This window comes from Primulina eburnea, chromosome 11 (genome assembly GCF_022965805.1).
Source record: "Primulina eburnea isolate SZY01 chromosome 11, ASM2296580v1, whole genome shotgun sequence".
In the NCBI taxonomy this organism is placed as follows: Eukaryota; Viridiplantae; Streptophyta; class Magnoliopsida; order Lamiales; family Gesneriaceae; genus Primulina; species Primulina eburnea.
In genome coordinates this window covers 38,656,253-38,675,818 of record NC_133111.1, presented here as the reverse complement: position 1 = coordinate 38,675,818, position 19,566 = coordinate 38,656,253, and the positions used below count along the sequence as shown (strand labels likewise).

The window sequence follows — 19,566 nt, the reverse complement described above, 5'->3', positions numbered from 1 at the left end:
AGACAATCCCTACCAGCAGGAATTTTTTCTGAGCCCGGGCCACAGGAAAAGATCCCACGATATCCAGGCCCCACTGGTCAAAAGGACAAGATGCCCAGATAGGCTTCATAAGGGCAATCGGGTGGTGGTTAATGTTGCTATGCCTTTGGCATCCCTCGCAAGAGCGGACTACCCGGGCAGCATCTTGATGCATGGTTGGCCACCAGAACCCGGCCAGCAAAGCCTTCCTAGCCAGGGAAGTTGCTCCAATATGATCTCCGCAGCAGCCCTAATGGATCTCCCTTAGAACATAAATGGATTCATCACCGGCGATGCACTTGAGAAGGGGGCCCTGGAAAGATCGCCGGTAAAGACGGTCATCAATCACAACAAACCGTGCTGCCCTCCTCTTGATTTGACTGGCCTCCTTGATATCCTCGGGCAGATAGGATTGGGAGATGTAGTCGAGGATGGGGGTGGTCCAGTTATCTTCCCGGGCTTGAGGAGGCCCAGTATCCACCGAAGATACCAGGTTAGTGTGATAAGATATGCCCGGCTCCCGGTAATCGGAAAGCGAAGCTGCCATCTTTGCCAAGGCATCTGCTTCAGTATTTTCCTCTCGGGGGATTTGCTCTATGCTCCAACTTATGAAATGTGTGGATAACTCTTTGATGATAGCTAGATATCTCACAAACTTCTCCTCCCGAACTTCGTATACTCCTTTTACCTGTTGGGCTACCAGCTGAGAATCCGTGTAAATGATGACCTGATTAGCTCCAACATTACGGGCTGCTTTTATCCCGACGATAACAGCCTCGTATTCGGCTTCATTGTTAGAAGCCCGGAAGTCCAACCTAACTGCCAGCCGTATTTTCTCCTCGGTGGGTGATATCAGCCATACTCCCACACCACTGCCGTCTTTACAGGAAGCCCCGTCTGCAAATATCCTCCAAACCTCCCCGGTATCGGGGACAACCATCTCGGTGACAAAATCTGACAAGGCCTGGGCCTTAATGGCCCGCCGAGGCTGGTACTCGATGTCATACTCTCCCAACTCCACAGTCCACTTTACCACCTTCCCGAGATCTCCGGCTGAGTCATGATTCTCCCTAGAGGGGTATTGGTCAGCACAGTGATGGGATGGGACAAGAAGTAGGGGCGAAGTTTTCGTGCGGTGATCACCATGGCAAGGGCCACCTTCTCTACTTCTGTATATCTGATCTCGGGCCCTTTGAGTGCATGACTCACATAATAGACCGGCCTTTGATCAGTACCTTCTTCTCGGATCAGTACAGAACTGACAGCATGCTCAGTGGCAGAAAGGTATACCCAAAGCTTCTCCCCGGGTCCGGGCTTCTCAAGGACAGGGAGCCCGGCCAAATGATTCTTCAATTCCTCGAAAGCCTTTTCACATTTTTCATCCCAGCCAAATTTTTGGGCCCTCCTCAGAGCCTGAAAAAAAGGGTAGCTCCGGTGTGCAGACCGGGAAATGAAACGTGACAGGGCGGCGATTTTTTCCGTGAGTCTCTGTACATCCTTGATTGACTTTGGGGATGTCATTTCAGTGATAGACCTGACTTTCTCCGGATTGACTTCAATTCCTCTCTCGGTGACCATGAACCCGAGGAACTTGCCACTCTTGACCCCAAACGTGCATTTGGCCGGGTTCAGCTTCACCCCATACTCCCGAAGATTGGAGAAGGTCTCTTCGAGGTCCGGGATGAAGTCAGGGTGTACCCGGGATTTCACCAAGATATCATCTACGTAGACTTCAATATTCCGCCCGGCCTGCTTGGCGAATATCCGGTCCATCAACCTTTGGTATGTGGCCCCGGCATTCTTCAAACCAAAAGGCATGACCACATAGCAGAAAGTCCCCCCCCCCCCCCCTCGAAGTAATGAAGCTAACTTTCTCCTGGTCTTCTCGGGCCAGGGGGATTTGATGATACCCCTGGTATGCATCCATGAAACATAACAACTCATACCCTGATGTCGAGTCCACCAGCTGACCAATCCGGGGCAGGGGGTAGCAGTCCTTTGGGCAAGCTTTATTCAGATCCCTGAATTCAACACACATCCGCCACTTGCCGGCTGACTTGGGAACCAAGACTACGTTGGATAACCAGGTGGGAAACTGTACCTCTCTGATCTGTCCAGCTTTCAATAGCTCTTCCACGTGGCCAGCAATCACCTTGTCCTTTTCGGGACCAAAGTGTCTCTTTCTCTGTTTTACCACCCGAGAGCCCGGGATGATGTTTAACCGGTGTTCCGCCATGTGAGGGGAGACCCCTACTAACTCTGATGAAGACCATGCGAAGATGTCCGCATTCTTCTCTAGGCATTGTAGCAGTTGGGCCCGGGTGGCCGGCTCAAGATCCCGGGCTATTTTCGTTGTCTTCATGGGCTGTCCGGGTAAGACGCCTACTTCTTCCTGCTCCTCACCTTCCACCATGTGCACCTGTTGGATAGAATGCACCTCCTCTTTCCCCGACCTCCTGCTTTCTCCATCTCGTCGGGCTCTTTTATTTTCGATCTTGACAGTTTCTGCATAGCACTTGCGGGAGGATGGCTGGTCCCCCCTTACTTCTCCAATTATGTTCCCCACCGGGAACTTTAGCTTCTGGTGGTAAGCCGAGGCCACGGCCCGAAGGGCGTTCATAGCTGGCCTGCCCAAAATGATATTATAAGAGGTAGGGGCATTTACCACGGTGAAAACCGTCATTACCGTCTTTCTGAGCTCCTCGGCTCCCAGTGTGAGGGGCAGAGTGATTTCCCCTCGAGGATAAACAGTGTGGCCAGCAAATCCGAATAAGGCTGTTTCTACTGGCCGCAACTGATAATCCTCCAAATTCATCTGGTCCAGGGCCTCCTGAAAAATGATGTTCACCGAGCTTCCAGAATCGACGAAAACCCGACGAATATCGTAATTCGCCACTTTTTCCTGGATGACCAAAGCATCGTTGTGTGGGAGGCTGACTCCCTGAAGATCCCGGGGGCCAAAGCTGATAACCGGCCCTTCACTCCTTACTGCATCATCCACTCCAAAACTCTTATGCCGGGAATGTGCTTTCCTGGCCCGGTTGGAGTCTCCATCTGTTGATCCCCCCGAGATCATTTTAATCACCCCAAGGGTTAGTGATCCTCCCCGATCTCTATTCTCCCGGTTCTGAGATGTTTGACCAGTGTTATCCTTCTCTTGCCTGACCGGGCCTTTATCCCCCGGCCGATGCCCCGCCTCTCTATTTACCCACGGTGGTCCCCGGGACTTCTTCTCTGACTGTGCTCGTTCCCCAAGGCCCGACTGGGAAGGGGCCCGCTTCAATCTCCGACACTCACTCGTGATGTGAGCACACTCTCCATAATAGGAGCACATCTTGGGAGTGTGTGGCAGGCTTGGAGGTGACCGGTATAGCTTGGCTCCCCGATCACCGTCGCACAGATGGACTCCTTCCCCCCGGTGCGGCTTCATGGGGGCTTATCGAAAGAAACGCCCAAGATTATTTCCCCGGGCGTTGTCATCAACTTTCCCAACTCGGTCACTTCTTTCTCTGCGGGTGGACTCTCTTTTCTGCCGCTGTGCTTCCTCCATGTTTATGTATTTTTCTGCTCGGGACAACAGATCTTCAAAATTCCCGGGCTGCTTCTTCACCAGGGACCTGAAAAAATCTCCTTCCCTGAGTCCTTGCGTGAACGCTGTAGTTTTGGTCTCAGGAGCACAAGCCGGCACCTCCAGGGATGCTTTATTGAACCGGTGAATGTACGCCCGAAGAGACTCATCACCTGATTGCTTTACTTCGAACAGGCTGAAAGCAGTCTTCTTGTACCTCTTGCTGCTGCTAAAGTGGTGCAAGAAGGTGTCTCTGAAACCTGCAAAAGATTGTATGCTCTGGGGCTCCAACTTCTCGAACCACCTCTGGGCAGAGTCCACCAGGGTGGTGAGGAATACCTTGCACTTGATCTTGTCAGAATAGCAATGCAGCATTGCCATATTTTCAAACCGGGTGAGATGTTCATCGGGGTCTGAATTCCCATCATACTCCCGAATCTTGGTGGCTTTGAAATGAACAGGGAGAGGCTCATTTACAATCTCCAGGGAGAAGGGGCATCCCTGGGAACCAGCCGGGGTTGAAATATGAGATGACCCGGCTTTGGCTTCCAACTCTTTCACTTTCTTCTTCAAATCTTCCAGCTCCTGGGCCATAGTGAGGGTAGGAGCTTTGGAAAACGCCTGGGAATTCTCCTCTCTGTCTTTCTCTTTCTCGGGAGGAGATTCTCCCATTGCCTCATTTTCCTTTGACTGGCTGGGTTCAGGTAGGGCCCTTTGGCGAGGGCTTTTTGGACCGCAGCAGCTATTAACTGAGACAACTCCTCTGGGAGGTGACTGGGCGGTGGGTTTTCTTGACCTCCTTCAGGATTGTGAGGACCAGAATGGTTCCCGGTAGTTTTACGAGTGGTAACCATATCTACGTCTTTAGCTACGGTTTCCCACAGACGGCGCCAATGATGTCGACCGGGCAAATTGGGTAGTAGCCGGGTGTGCAATCTGCCAAGTCGGGTGTTCGGATATATATGCGATTTGAATGATTTATTGCGAGTTGCTGGTGGTCTGGGAAGATTGAGTTCCCTGTCGCCTGAGGACTAACGCCCGGGATGGTCTGAGTATTAATCCTGAAATCACAGAACGTTAGTGGAGCGCCGGAAATTGTTCCGGCGTATCCACTCCGACGCTCAAGTCACTGATGCACGCAAAGGAAGACTTAGAGAGAAAATAAGAATATTTGTGAGTGATTGTGAATATCCAGAGAAGAGTTACCTCCTTGTGTAGTACCTACAGGGGGTATTTATAGATGTCAGATAGGTGACTTGCCCGCAAAGTTCGGGTGGTGGCCACGATTCGGGATGGTGGGCCACGTTATAAAACAGTGGACCACGTATTAAGTGTTGACCTTGTCATAGAACGTGGGAAGATGGGTTCCGATATTTCCGGAAGACATGACGATGAGGGAGAGACTGAGCCTCTTTCCCGGGCGCTTTCCACCTGGGTGCCTCTGAGGTGTTTCTGGGACCGGGAAGCTTTTACTCCGGGTGATGGCTTGCCGAGTAGTTCATTGGGGATTCTTCTGACACTTGAGTGCGTAACTCGCCTGGTATCTGAAGATCCGGGATCATTCTTTCATACCGGCTCTCTGCATGTAGTCGTAACTTGGGATCTCTTCCCTGCTCTCTCCTCGCCCGAGTTCGAGTACCCTCCGGATCGGGAGCTTTACCCGGACCCGGGTTCCCTTGGGGGCATCACTCTAGATTTTTAAAATCTACAAAAGTCATTAAAAGTCAATAAATTTCCCACGTTGAATACACCCCCCTAATTCAAATGTTTTCGAATTTGTGAGTTTATTTACGTTAAATTTCACACCGAAATTTTCATCAGATTCGTCCAACCTTTCCAATTTCCATTGCACTGCACAATTACATCACCTTTGTTTTCCTTGTTGGTCACTACCACTACTAAATGTCAACATCCAACTAATATCATTAAATACACAAACTAGGCAATGAAAAATATTTGTGTAAGACGGTCTCATTAGTCGTAATTTGTGAGACACATATTTTATTTGGGTCATCCATGAAAAACTATTACTTTTTATGCTAAGAATATTATTTTTTATTATGAATATCGATAGGATTGACCGTCTCATAGATAAAGATTCGTGAGACCGTCTCAAAAGAGACCTATTTTTTTTTTTTAACTATTCAAGTATTGTTTTTAAAAAGCGCATTTCCCGGACTGCTGAACTTGAGACCACGCGTGCTTTTACTTACTTTAAAATGTTTGATATTAATTTTTATAAACTATACAATTTGAATATTTAGAATGTACTCCTAAATATTCTGTTAAACTCTCCAACACATTAATGTTATATCAAATTAATCCATATCTCATCCAAGTGTAAATAATCATGCCATTTCTTATTTAAATTTATTAAGAAAACCCATGATTTTTAAAAAATAATCTTATAAAAATAAATACATAGTTTTAAATCTTAATATAATATCTGATTTAAAAAAAAATTATAGGGAAAAGATTGAGTTTTTTTTTTTTGAAAATGAAAACAAAATGCGCATCTAAATTTCTAATAATATAAGATGCAACTATCATTGAACTAAAAAAAACTCCATCATCCACACATTACACCTTATTTTATCATAGTGACTATACTAAATTTTATTTCCCAATAAACAATGAATTAAATCAATATTTTTATGCAAATATTTCAATGTATCCATATTCCACATGTATATGAAAAAGGTGTAATTGATAACAGTAAAACTTCATTCAAAACATTCGATGAAATAAACATGTGCAGACAATCAATATAGAGTGAGTCTCATGTGAGACCGTCTCACGGATTTTAATCTGTGAGACGGATAAACCCTACCCATATTCACAATAAAAAGTAGTAATCTTAGCATAAAAAATAATATTTTTTCATGGATAACCCAAATAAGAGATCTGTCTCACAAATACGACCTGTGAGACCGTCTCACATAAGTTTTTGTCATCAATATATCGTCATCGTTCACACCTAATAATGAATATTTTCATGAAATTGAATGGATATATCCAAACCTTTTTTTGTAAAAAGAAAGATGAGTCGATATCACAACTTTATTTATTCTTTTTAAAAATCTTTATGTTGTTGGGTCACTATAATATTTGAACCCCTTTTACTATTTTTTTTAAAAAAATGTTTTGGTAATTGATTTATCTGAATGCACAAGACAAATGTATGTAAAGAATTTTATTTGTTCCTAAATGTATGTATATTTAGCTGGATTTATTAATGAAATATGTATGGATAATTTGATTTTAGCCTCGTATTTTATGCTTTGTTATATGAGTAAACTTGTTTAAACATTTTCTCTATTTTTAAAATGACAAAAACTTGTGTGAGACGGTCTCATAGGTCGTATTTTGTGAGACAGATATCTTATTTGGGTCATCCATGAAAAAATATTACTTTTTATGCTAAGAGTATTATTTTTTATTGTGAATATCGGTAGGATTGACCCGTCTCACAGATCAAGATTCGTGAAACCGTCTCACAAAAGACCTGTTTTTTTAAAATATAATAAATTTCTTACTTTTTTTTAAATAATATTTTTTCTCCTCCTACATGTGGGCCCCTTGTGTCGTGCGCAAGGACAATAAAAAACACGTGCGGAAAACGAATAGGATCCCGCAAGTGCGCCGAACTGAGGACTTCACGTGAAATTCCACTATTATCCTTAGCTGATATTCAGATGGATAATGGATAAATAATAAATTATATACTAACAACGGTGTATATATATGTACGTATATCGTCAAATTTTTGAAGAAAATATAAAATTTAAAATGATCCATGCATGACTGTTAATAAAAACTAGTAAATTAATGTGCGTGTAAAATTATAATCATAATTTATATAAGATTTTTTATTTTATCAAATATTTAATATAATAATAATTGATAGAACTGAGTGATTGTCGTAATGCAATTTGAGAAAGGTAATATTGAAAATAAGTTGTGGCAATTTTGAGAAAAACATTGGTATAAGAGCAATTTTAAAAACAAAAGATAGTGCGTTTTAAGTGATATTCTTATAAAATAGTGTTTGTGTATATATATATATATATATGTATATATATGTCTACAGATAATGATCATCATCTAAAAATAAAAAGTGAATTTTATGAGAAATTAATTAACTTCCTTCATTTGAGTTGGTCTCATGTGAAACCGTCTCACGGATCCTAATCAGTGAGACGAGTCAACTCTATTGATATTCACAATAAAAAGTAGGCAAAAACTTATGTGAGACGGTTTAACGGGTCGTATTTTGTGAGACGGATCTTTATTTGGATAATCCATTAAAAAGTATTACTTTTTATGCCAATAGTATTACTTTTTATTGTGAATATGGGTATGGTTGACCTGTCTCACAGATTGTGATCCGTGAGACGGTCTCACATGAGACCTACTCTAAAAAGTAATATTCATAGCATAAAAACCACTATTTTTTCATGGATGACCCAAATAAGAGATCCGTCTCACAAATATGACTCGTGAGACCGTCTCACACAAATTTTTGTCCATTTTATTGAATGACAATGGAATCATTAATCAACATGATTTATCCAAGTTTTATAAGAGAGCATTTTTTTAGGGGGAAGTCAGGTGAAATTTACCAAAAAATAATTCTCTAACATCTATTACTTTATACTTAAAGCGTATGATGCATGAGGTGTTTTGCATATAATTATTAAATATGAGTGTTTGAATGATTATTTAAAATGCAAATCAACTAAAATAATTATAAATCATACGATTTCAAAACAAATAAGAATTACAAATTCTATCCCTAAATATTTAGACCACTGGTATTTATAATTCTAATACAACATACAATTGACCTTGAAAAAAAATGGGAGTTCTTCAGAAGAAGTCTCATTTGAGATAAATATTGATAACGATTTTCGTTGATTGTCATTGCATATGATATAATCAAATGAAATTGCTTTTCATTAGAATTTGAAAGAAGTCTTGGATCATAAGTAGAGGTGTTCATCGGTCGGTTCGGTTCGGTTTCCGGTTTTTTATTTCGGTTTTTTCGGTTTTCGGTTTTAGAAATATATAATCCGAATCCGAACCATTTTTCTTCGGTTTGGTTCGGTTTTCTACCAAAACGGTTTGGTTATTTCGGTCGGTTATTTCGGTTTTGGTATAATTATTTAAATTAATAATATAAATATATTGTAAAATATAATATGTTAACTTTCTACATGTTTTCTTAGTAAAATATTTAAATAGAAGGTTTAAATTTATTAAACAAACAACAATCAACTAAAAATTGTTCAAAATTGTTTTTCATTTACTAAATATCATATCAAAATATATCATATAAATAAAAATATAAAAAAATTATTAATTTAATGAAAGTTCGGTTTTTTCGGTTTTTACATATATAATCCAAACCGAACCAAATAAACTTCGGTTTTAACATTTATATCCGAATTACAAAATTCGGCTTTCGGTTCGGTTCGGTGTTCGGTTTTTTCGGTTTTTTCGGTTTTATCCGAAGTTTGAACACCCCTAATCATAAGTACTCGACGACATTATCTACATAGTAGTATTAAATGAATTTATATAATCAGTGAGAACATTTAAATGTACTTTATATTTTAAAATAAAATTATATTCAAATTTGAATTTTTAAATTTTTTAGAAGTGATCCAAATATTTTTGATAAAGAATATTTTAAAAATGAGTAGAATTAAATGATTTCAAACCATTATTGCACTTATCTTAATAATTATTCATTTTTTAAATTATATATATTTTTAAATTAAAAAAAATTTTGGGTGAAACTTACTTAATTTATTAGAATAATTATTAATATAATATAATAAATATATTTCAATTTTCCTTTTAAATATTATTAAAAAAGTTATTATATAAAAATATTTACATTATTATATATACATATATAGATATAAACGAGGCCATACACACACGTGTCCATATTACATAGCCGAAAATTGGAATTTTTTAATGGGGTCACGTTAATTATTAGTTAAATCCGGTAGAGTAAGAGTGATTGATTCACTAAAGGTATGTTTAGTTGAGTGAATTAAATAAGATAGATTAATAGTCAAATATTTATTGTTAAAATTTTAAGATGTTTTAATAATCATTTTGACCAGGTTTAAGATCCAATTTTATTAATCAAATAGCTATCCATAAAATTGGATCTTAAACCGAGTTAAAATGATTATTAAAACAACTTAAAATTTTAACGATAAATATTTGACTATTAATCTATCCTTATTTAAATAACTCAACCAAATATACCCTTAGGATAAGAAAAAATATCGAATTTTTGGTATACCGAAGATTTCGGTACGGTACGATAACGATACCGAAGATTTCGGTACGATAACGGTATGAAGTTTGAAATTTTAGTATAAATCGAAATACCGAAAATATATATAAAATTTTAAAATATATAATATTTTAAAATAATAAATTCATAAAATTTAAAAAATATAAGTTTTTTCGTTATAAAACAGTATATATCGATATCGTATCGGAATTTCGGTATATCGTACAATTTTGATGTAATCGACATGCTAGTTATATATACCGAAATTTCAGTAGTGTATCGATATAAAATTTGTGTATACCGTAATTATCGGTATGATATGATAGTGTATACCACTCCTAAGTCCTAACTACATTATGACTCACGTAAAGATCAATATGTAGATTACATGTCAATATCTTAAAACATTTTCATTTAAAAAAAAAAAAAATCAAAACATTTTAACTTCAAAAGACTATCGATACAAACAAAACTAAATAAAAAAATCTATCACGTAAAAATTAATATAATTTAAAGTAAAAATCCAAAATTTATGCTATTTTTAATTCAATCATAATTTATTTAATTAAATAAAACAAATATCAAGGTTTATACTTAAAATTTATTTTAATTTTAATAAATAAAATATATCGGTTGGAATGGACATGGTACTCGAAACTCGGAAGTATTTTATTGTATACCTGCAGGGGTATCATCGTCATTTCAAATAAAACCCCGTTGCGGTGGATGAACATCAAATATTTGACTGAATACGCATATTGTCACCGCAATACAATCATTCATTCTGCCTTCTCCTCTCGATCTTCTCCTCTTCTCTTCTCTTCTTAAGGAACAGGCACAAAACAAGAAGGAGAAGGTGGAGAATTCTTTATCGGGTATCTGGAGAGGTAATTTGAATTTTACTCGGCGTAAAGTTGGAATTCCCGATTCTCCATTTCGAATTTGGTTCAGAATTCCAATATTCTTGGATTTTTGGGTGTTGTGATTGATGGTTCAGCTGATGGGATCGCCGCATGTCGACGGGGTTGAAGATTTTTCGGAGGAGGAGTATGGGCCTCTTTCCAAACGATCTTGCTCATCCGCTTCTCAATCCAGTCAGGTTTTTAAATTATGGTTGATTGCTGGAGTTTTCTAGAGTTTTAATTACCATATTTTATTGCCGATTTTTGGTTTTTAGGGTTTATGATTTTTCTGGGATTTGTTTTTTTCCCCTCTGCGATTAGTCGGGTTCTATCACGTTGCACATATATCTTTGTTTATTGATGTACTGATTAGTGTTAACGCGGTTGTTTGTTTCATTTTATTGTTCGTTTGTAGGTGTTTTTACTTTGTCCGAGTTTCCCTTGCAAGTTTTTTCATCTGTTATTGCTTCGTTTTGCAGCTTTTGATTTCCCTGGTATTGATTTTTTTTTTTAATCAACAGTGGAGCTCAAGAAATCACGAGTTTCCAATATCGCCATCAGAATACAACCCACTTGACGAGCCGGGTCCTTTAGGTTTGAGGCTTAGGAAGAGTCCATCTTTGGCAGACTTGATCCAAATGAGACTCTCCCAGGGGACTACTGCTTCTACTATGTTGGAGCCTGGTGGAAATGCCCACTCCCTTGCTAAAACTGATGTGAAGGGTGGAGTTGCTGCTTCATGTGCAAATGACAAGCTGAAGGCTTCAAATTTTCCAGCTTTGTTGTTGAGAATTGGCGCGTGGGAGGTGATGGTTTAAGATTTTGGCTACAACGTTTCTACCAAAATGTTTTTTTTTGTTTGAGAATAAACTATCTGTTTTGATTTAAGTTTGAAGAATAATTTGATATCATTATTGAGGCAGTCATGTTGGTACAATTGGGTGCCATTTATACCTGTTCTTTACACCTGCTCTCCACATGTTAGAATCTGGATATTATGGCTGACAAGTTGCTAAAGCAAATGCTATGTATAAACAGAGCCTAGGCTTTGAAGTTGAAGCAAACTTTTTTATGAAACTGTTATGGATATAGTGAAGACAATTTCTATTCCAGTTATCCTAATTCTAGCCAGACCTTTTTAATTGTATTTATTCCAGATAGGAGTTTGTTTCTTGGAATAATTTGATGAAAGAAATACTTTTTGAATGTCTTGTTATTTGGACTGTTTTCGGGTCATACAGAGCTAATTTTTTTCCCAAAACATCATTTTATTCGAAGAGTTAATCGGCATCTTCTAAAGAGTTAAATTCTTTAATTTTTTTTTTGCTGAAATATCATTTTTTGGCAGTACGTGTCAAGATATGAAGGTGATCTTGTTGCTAAGTGTTATTTTGCAAAGCATAAACTTGTTTGGGAAGTTCTTGAAGGTGGTCTCAAGAGTAAGATAGAGATCCAGTGGTCTGATATCACGGCTCTGAAAGCTGAATGTCCTGATAATGGTCCCAGCACTTTGACAATTGTGGTAATTAGTTTCTCTCACTGTGCTATCAATATTCTTTTTGAACTACCCAAAGACAGATTTCTTATTAGTTTTTTTTAAGTGAAAATAGGCAATTCCATTTGTTGCATTATTACTCGGATTATCATTTCTATGTGTGTGGTGCAGTTGGCTCGACAGCCCATCTTTTACCGGGAAACCAATCCACAACCCAGAAAACACACACTCTGGCAAGCAAGTGCCGACTTTACTGATGGGCAGGCTGAAAAAAATAGGTAAGACTTTTAAAATTAGTTTGTGTTCCATTTTTTCATTTTATTGACTGGATATCATGGAACATTTTGGATTGCTACTATTATTGGGCGCAGTCACTCAAAACCTCTATCATGAATATCTACTGTATGTAATTCAAAGGGATTTTTTTTTAAAAAAAGTTTGAAGGAGCAAGGCTCAGCATATTTTCTATTTTCTGCTTCGAATTGATCTTATAACAACTATAAGCTATTGATATGAATGTTCTGCAGGGAAAAGTATGCCTCTGTAATAATATACTTTTCTGGACAATACTGAGGCTTTTGCCATGCAAACTTCACTTTCCTCTGTTCCTTCACTTTGAACTATCGGGTGTTAACAATCTGTTATATCCAATCAATTATCAAAATCTAAGCACTTCCCCAAAACATTTCTAGACCTTACTAAATTTGGTGTCATTATCGCCTGTGGCTTCCATTTTTTTCTGATGTTTCTAAATCTTGTTTCAGGATTGATTTTCTTGTTCGTGCTACATGAATGAACACGTGCACATTCTTTGCTTAACATGTTGTTTAATAAATGTATAAGTTACCTTACTAAGGTGGGAATAATGATAAACTTGGCTGATATTTTTTATTATTTGAATAGGCAGCATTATCTACAGTGCCCTCCAGGTGTGCTAAACAAGCATTACGAAAAGCTTATCCAATGTGACGTGCGTCTTTGTATTTTGAGTCGACAGCCTGAGATAGTCATGGATTCTCCATATTTTGATTCACAAGTTTCTGGTCTTGAAAACTCAGAAGAATGTAAAAGTGAAGTTTGCAATGACAGACCAGCTGTTGCTGAGGGATCTCCCTCTGTGTTCCAGGATGTGGCACCAGCAGCTGCTGTACCATTAGCTTCCTTCGCTTTTGTACAGAATCCTTTAGTCGCTCAACATGTGTCTAAAGAAGCTCCATCTCCAATCTCAGGTTTGTTCATATTCTAATTGTATGTTATGATGGGCTTGAATCTTATGCTTAATTCCCGGGCCTAAAACCTTAGAGACACCTTTATTTCTTGGTAATGGCTTCAATAAGTGAAAGAAGACTAAAATGATCTGTGTATACTGTTTTATGTGTGTCCATCATGGTATCAGCAATATGGAGATGAGACTCTTTCTGGATGAAGTGATCTTTACTATGTTACCTGCACCTACTATTGGTACTTGAGCCACATAAGTTCGACTGACAAGTGTACCTGAAAATCAATTGCATGAAAGATATGTTTTTTATTTATTGGATGCACAGGCTGTACTATGTTTCTTTTCCTTTTTTTGTATGAACGAAACAAAATTATATAAATTTCAAATTTAGTTGAAGAAACCGTCCTTTCACATGTTAACGGGGTCTCTAAAATTTTAAATTGATTTTGGAAGAAATAAATAATAACATTTAAGTTCTGTGCACGCAATGAATCAAAAAAGGCTGATCACGTAATAAAAACACCATTTAAGTTCCACAATATGTTCAAGAGACTAATAATCCTTATATTACCGTAGTCTCTGAATTAATTATTTTATGGTAACATTGTCAATTTGTTTTGCTCTCGAGCACTCAATCTTAACCATATTCTGTCTTTCATATGAATAGTTCTCCATGAATGTTTACCACTTGTTTGAAACGGGACTTGCTTGATCTATTATTATTATTCTACCATATTTATGTAACTATTTCACTACTATGGTTCCTTTTCCAAAATATGTGCAGCTGTCATCATATTCTTGACTTCGCGATTTGTTATAATTTGAATTTATTACTTTTTCCTATTTATCATCATCTTAACACTGCCAGTGATGGATACACGAGTAAATGAAGGGGACATCAAATTTGGTGATAGAGATTCTGTTGTACCCAAAATTTGGGAACCGCCAAGGGTGCATGGACTTCCCCACTCTATGTCTGTGAGCGATCTTGTGAACCACATTGGAAATTGTATTTCAGAGCAAGTGACCTGTGGAAATTTACCTTCAAATAAGGCATCAGAATGCCAGGACATGCTGGAAAACATATCCCAAATTTTGCTGAGCGACACTCAACATGCAATAGGGTTGGATGAAAAATCGCTCATGAAAAAGGTGAATTCTCTCTGCTGCCTATTGCAGGATCCTGTTGCAGCTTCCAATGCACAAGTTCGAGAGAGCCATCATGAAGATATTGATCACGGGAAAGACATCTCCTCTGAGGTTATGAATAACTCTGTACTCGAGGATGCTAAATGTAAGCTTGCTTTTGAAGGGAATTTCAAGAACGGGGTTGATATCAATCAGAAGCCTTCCATTTCGAGAAAAGACTCATTAAACGACTTCTTTCTTCATCTTCCGCATATTGCTTCTCTTCCCAAGTTCTTATTTGGTATTTCAGAAGATGATGAATTTCAAGCTACTTGATGGTCGGTCGTTCACTTGCTATCGGTTGTCAGATAGGATGGTTTTTGGGCCATTCTCTTGCTACCAGTCGTCAGAAACGAAACTAGATGGTTTTGGGTGGTTCTCTTTGAGTAGAAATTCTTGATTTAGTACTATTTTTTAGGTGATATGTCTGCGTTTGTGGGATTTGGAAATTAAGTTTGATGAAGGATCCTGCAGTATTTATTGAAAGCACTAGAATATCGAACGTGTCTCCGAAAATTTGTATGTTTATCCCTCTGGATTTCAGAGGATCTGGTTGTACTTGTGCTGTAAACATACCATATCTACTGATTCCCTTCAATTTTATTACTGGAAATGGGTTTTACTCCAAACATTGATTAGAGACGAATCGAAACATAAAATTTTGAATCACGGTTTAATCACACGAAATTTCTCTATGAAGGCTATGCACACGAAAAATATTAACAATTTATGCATAATACGTCATCATCGCATGCTTAAATAGAGAAAATGAAGTAAATTCCACCCACAGAAGGGACTGATCGATAATTATTATGGTATAATCATAAAAATATTTGGAATGGAATTCTAGAGCCTTTAAAATGTTATTTTGGACTCAAAGATTTGATTAAATTGTGATTTTTGAGAAACACTACTAATTATGATTAAAAATAAGATATTATAATTTATTTGGAGAATATATAGTTTATCATTATTTTTCATAATTATAATATAATCTTAATTTAAAAATTAACCAAATTTAATTATAAAATAACCGATTATCAAAATCACTAGTATAAAATAATTTGGGATAATAAATTACTAAATTAGGTCTTAAACATGTGATTACTCATGTGTAATATCTTTTCATTTGTAGGCAGTAGAGCCCGAAAACTTCTTTATTTGTAAAAGGGGATCGATTCCCCCTAATCGGTGGTCTAGCGTTAACGTAGCAGAAAACGGCAGCCATGTTGCTGCTAATCTGATCTGCTAAGTGGCTGGAATCAGTTGTCGGTTTGAAATAATTGTGTTCTAGGTTGTAGGCAAAAACCCTAAATTGTGTTTGACGTTGGTGTTGTTCGAGGCTTCCTGCGATGGTGTTTGTTTGGAGCCACCAGGTGTTCGATAAAATGGCTGAATGACCGCAGCATACGACTTTTATTGTCGAGTTTATCATATGTGTTTCTTCACGTGTTAGATACACATGGAAATTGGGTATTGCTTCTTAGATGGAAACGCGGATGCTGTAGAGTTTTGTCCCCACTGAGTTGTTCTACAACGTGCTTGCAGCCTCCACTTACGTTCTTCAAGAGGGTGAAAGGCCTAGTCGCTCAGGTTCCATAACACTCTTTGATGTTGGTGCTGATGCCGGGCAGCTGCAGTTGATTCAGAGATTGGAAACGTCAGGAATTTTTGATATAAAGTGGAGCCCGGGTAGTCGGGGAAGGTCTGGGGGCCCCTTTGCTCGCTCAAGCTGATGCTGATGGCTGGCTTAGGATACGTAGTTTGAATGGTTATGATTCAAATGGTTCAGAAATGCGCGGTATATTGTAGCCTCAATTAATTTAGATGACATGATTTCTTCTACATTTTTCTTTATCAACTGCATGCCTATTTATACGATTCCATACTTGCATAAATATTTAACTGGTTAGAGATTACATGATTGATATTTGATAGCTGGTGGAAATGGCTGTGCTTTTTGCGGAACCCTCATTTGAATTATTTTGATTTTGACTAATCAAAGTATCAATTTTATTGAAGTATTTATTGAATGTTGGCCATTTGTGTTATTTTGTGGGTAGGATCAAGATTTCAGTTTTATTTTAGTTCATGCATCTTATACGCACTAAGTACTTTGAAGAAGTTCCAGGTGTTAGCTGCGACCCAAGCCATTACACGGCCACTGACTATAGTTAGACACAACAACACTGTCATGCTAGTATATGGGAGTAATCATGTGAAGTGATTCATAGAAAATTTTCAATAAAAGCTGTCATGTTTCCAATTCTGTGAATCAAGTTTTGATGCACCATCGGAACATTTATTTGCTTCAAACATCCAACATTTGTGTTACCGAGATCCAAATGTCACAGCATTGTCTCACTAAAAAACACATGGAACGAGGTTTATTATTGTGAAGCAAGTAGAAACTGAGGCAAAAACAAGTGTACGTTCATTATGTTCAACTTTTCTTGTGTTATTTACAGTCGGAAGTTTTAAATTGCTGACCGTCTTTCTTCTATTTCTAACTCCATTCCGTGTGCCTAATTCAGATATATCTTGTTTGATACAGGTATTCATCTAGAAGAAATGTGTGGCAAATGCATCAGTTCTTCCATGTGTCTGTGCGTTGACTGGAATCCCTCTGCAACATCCATGGTAGTTGGCCTTTCCGACGGGTCGGTCTCTATAATCTCCCTCCAGGACTCCGAACTTAACATCTTACAAAAATGGAAAGCTCACGAATTCGAACTGTGGGCCGCTTCTTTCGATGTCCACCAACCAATGTTGGTGTACACAGGTTCGGATGACTGCACGTTTAGCTGTTGGGATTTAAGAAACGACCCTTCAAAATTTGTTTTCAAGAACACCAAAGTTCACAAAATGGGTATTTGTTGCATCGCAAAAAGCCCTACTGACTCTAACATTCTGCTTACCGGTAGTTATGATGAACAACTAAGGATATGGGATGTCAGATCAACATCAAAACCGGTAAGCGAGTCTTCAATAGGCCTAGGTGGAGGAGTCTGGAGAATCAAGCACCATCCTTCTATATCTGGCCTGGTTTTGGCTGCCTGTATGCACAATGGATTTGCAATTTTGAAAATTAAAGATGATCAAGCCCAAGTGGTTGAAACTTATGACAAGCATGGTTCTCTTGCTTATGGAGCAGATTGGCAAAGAGGGAATTCATTTGTTGATGGGAAAAGGAAGAGTTCAGCAGTTGCAACTTGCTCGTTTTACGATCGACTCGTTCGTGTATGGATTCCAGAAGGTGATATGTTTGTATGATTTACACTTCGTATATCTATTAATTTTGTGTACACTTGTGGCGCTCAACTCCTACAGACATTCCCTGTTAGTGCATTGCTATCAGTACCATTTTTCTAGCATTTGTTTACCTGAAAAGGATCATATTTTATCGCACTTTATCTTAACAAATGAGCACTGTTCTTTATTTATATTTCTTCAGATAGGATCAAGAACACCGATTTAAAACTGCGTTGGACCAGACCAAGTGTCTGCGAAAAACATTTTACAAGATACATATAGAAAAATATCTTTGGTTAAACTTCCAAATAAAATGGTACAGCGTTCTCGATTTTTTTCGATTCAGCGTTTTTTATATTAAAAATTGTTTTTAACGATAAATACATGTATAATATTATCAATTTTTAAAATTATGAGCTGAATTGATTTCAAATTATCCTTATTTTGGATATATTTGAAATCTCATAATTATTATTATATTTGAAATTTACTTTAGTTTTTTCCATTCAATTAAGTTTAGGAATTAGAAAGTATGGATTTAAAATCTATTAATTCAGTACAACTTTTGCTAATATGATATAGTATATATTTTAAATTACCAGTAAATAGTATTCTAGAATTTTAAAGGAAACAAAGTTAAGCTGCCAAACCAATACCTCTGAAAAAGTGTGATTGGGTTACCAATTATCTATTTTGGCCCATACGTTTATTTATCTCAAATAACGAATTAAATTTATTTTAATTCAGATTTTTTACAACCTAAGCTAAATCGAATAAAATTATAAAAAAATATATGTATTATAAAAATAAAATAAAATCAAGCTATAAAATATTGGGTTATCTTAAATAATTTTAAAAATAGTTATATATAGGAATGAAAGTTTAGAGTAACTGGCTTATTTAAAACACTTCACAAAAGTGACAAAAATAATAATGTGGTTTTTGTAATGTCCAAATTTAAGATTACGTAATCCAACGGCATGCGAATCTAGGAAATTAAGAAAATGAATTAATTAATTAAGTGTAGTTGCTAATTAATTATGTGACTTACCTGCTTTTATGCTAATTGATATTTTTACTGTCGTCATGCATAAAAACAGTATTTTTAGGATTATTCAAGTGACGAGCGAGGAACGGGGACCGAGGGCTGAAAATTGTAAAATGGTTTTATTAAATTGTTGTTTTTAATTATTTAAAATGCGGTGGACGTTTTTAAGTAAATTTTGAAAGTATCGGATTGTGAGGTGATTTTATACGCCGGAACGTAATTTTATCGGTATTGGATTTTTAAATAAAATGTGAGCTTTCGAGCTACCCGGCTATTAAATTCACAATTTATTTTCAAAAGAAAGCTTTACTAATCTTTTTAATTTATTTTATTTAAAAACTAGCTAATTAAATTGGGTTTAATTTGTGGCTTAATAGGCCTAAGACTATTTAGATAATTAAATTAGTATATAATATATTAAGTAAACTCACACACCACAATCTAGATTCATTCCAATCGGCCACCAAGTTTTTGAAATTTAAAAAATCTCTCCCAAGCCTTCAAAGACACTCTCACACACGGCAGTTTTAATTTAAAGAAGATCAAGGCAGCAGCCG

The 19,566-nt window shown here is 37.4% G+C and overlaps 4 protein-coding genes across 5 annotated transcripts; 2 read left to right on the top strand and 2 right to left on the bottom strand.

Moving 5' to 3' along the window:
• Positions 1–268: 268 nt before the first annotated feature.
• On the bottom strand, positions 269–3,448 carry LOC140805614 (uncharacterized). The gene is made up of 3 exons (XM_073161874.1): positions 1,889–3,448; positions 1,282–1,818; positions 269–1,195 (listed from the first exon to the last, which is right to left on the bottom strand). Exons 1-3 carry the CDS (start codon positions 3,446–3,448, stop codon positions 269–271), a joined length of 3,024 nt encoding a protein of 1,007 aa, XP_073017975.1.
• A 6-nt stretch (positions 3,449–3,454) lies between these two features.
• On the bottom strand, positions 3,455–4,258 carry LOC140805613 (uncharacterized). Its single transcript, XM_073161873.1, has one exon. The coding sequence runs from the start codon at positions 4,256–4,258 to the stop codon at positions 3,455–3,457; it is 804 nt and encodes a 267-aa protein (XP_073017974.1).
• Positions 4,259–10,645: 6,387 nt separating this feature from the next.
• Positions 10,646–15,316, top strand: LOC140805865 (uncharacterized). Of its 2 annotated transcripts, XM_073162211.1 has the most exons (7): positions 10,646–10,789; positions 10,900–11,001; positions 11,326–11,610; positions 12,153–12,326; positions 12,471–12,577; positions 13,203–13,528; positions 14,390–15,316. In XM_073162211.1, exons 2-7 carry the CDS (start codon positions 10,903–10,905, stop codon positions 14,983–14,985), a joined length of 1,587 nt encoding a protein of 528 aa, XP_073018312.1. In that variant the 5' UTR covers positions 10,646–10,789; positions 10,900–10,902; the 3' UTR covers positions 14,986–15,316. The 2 variants fall into 2 exon arrangements, with proteins under 2 accessions (XP_073018312.1, XP_073018311.1); XM_073162210.1 differs by having other exon boundaries at positions 10,652–11,001.
• A 499-nt stretch (positions 15,317–15,815) lies between these two features.
• Positions 15,816–18,105, top strand: LOC140805864 (uncharacterized). Its single transcript, XM_073162209.1, is given in 4 exon segments — positions 15,816–16,231; positions 16,233–16,400; positions 16,402–16,510; positions 17,264–18,105. Coding segments are annotated over 4 exon segments (1,056 nt in total). The 5' UTR covers positions 15,816–16,171; the 3' UTR covers positions 17,983–18,105.
• The last annotated feature ends 1,461 nt before the right edge of the window (positions 18,106–19,566 follow it).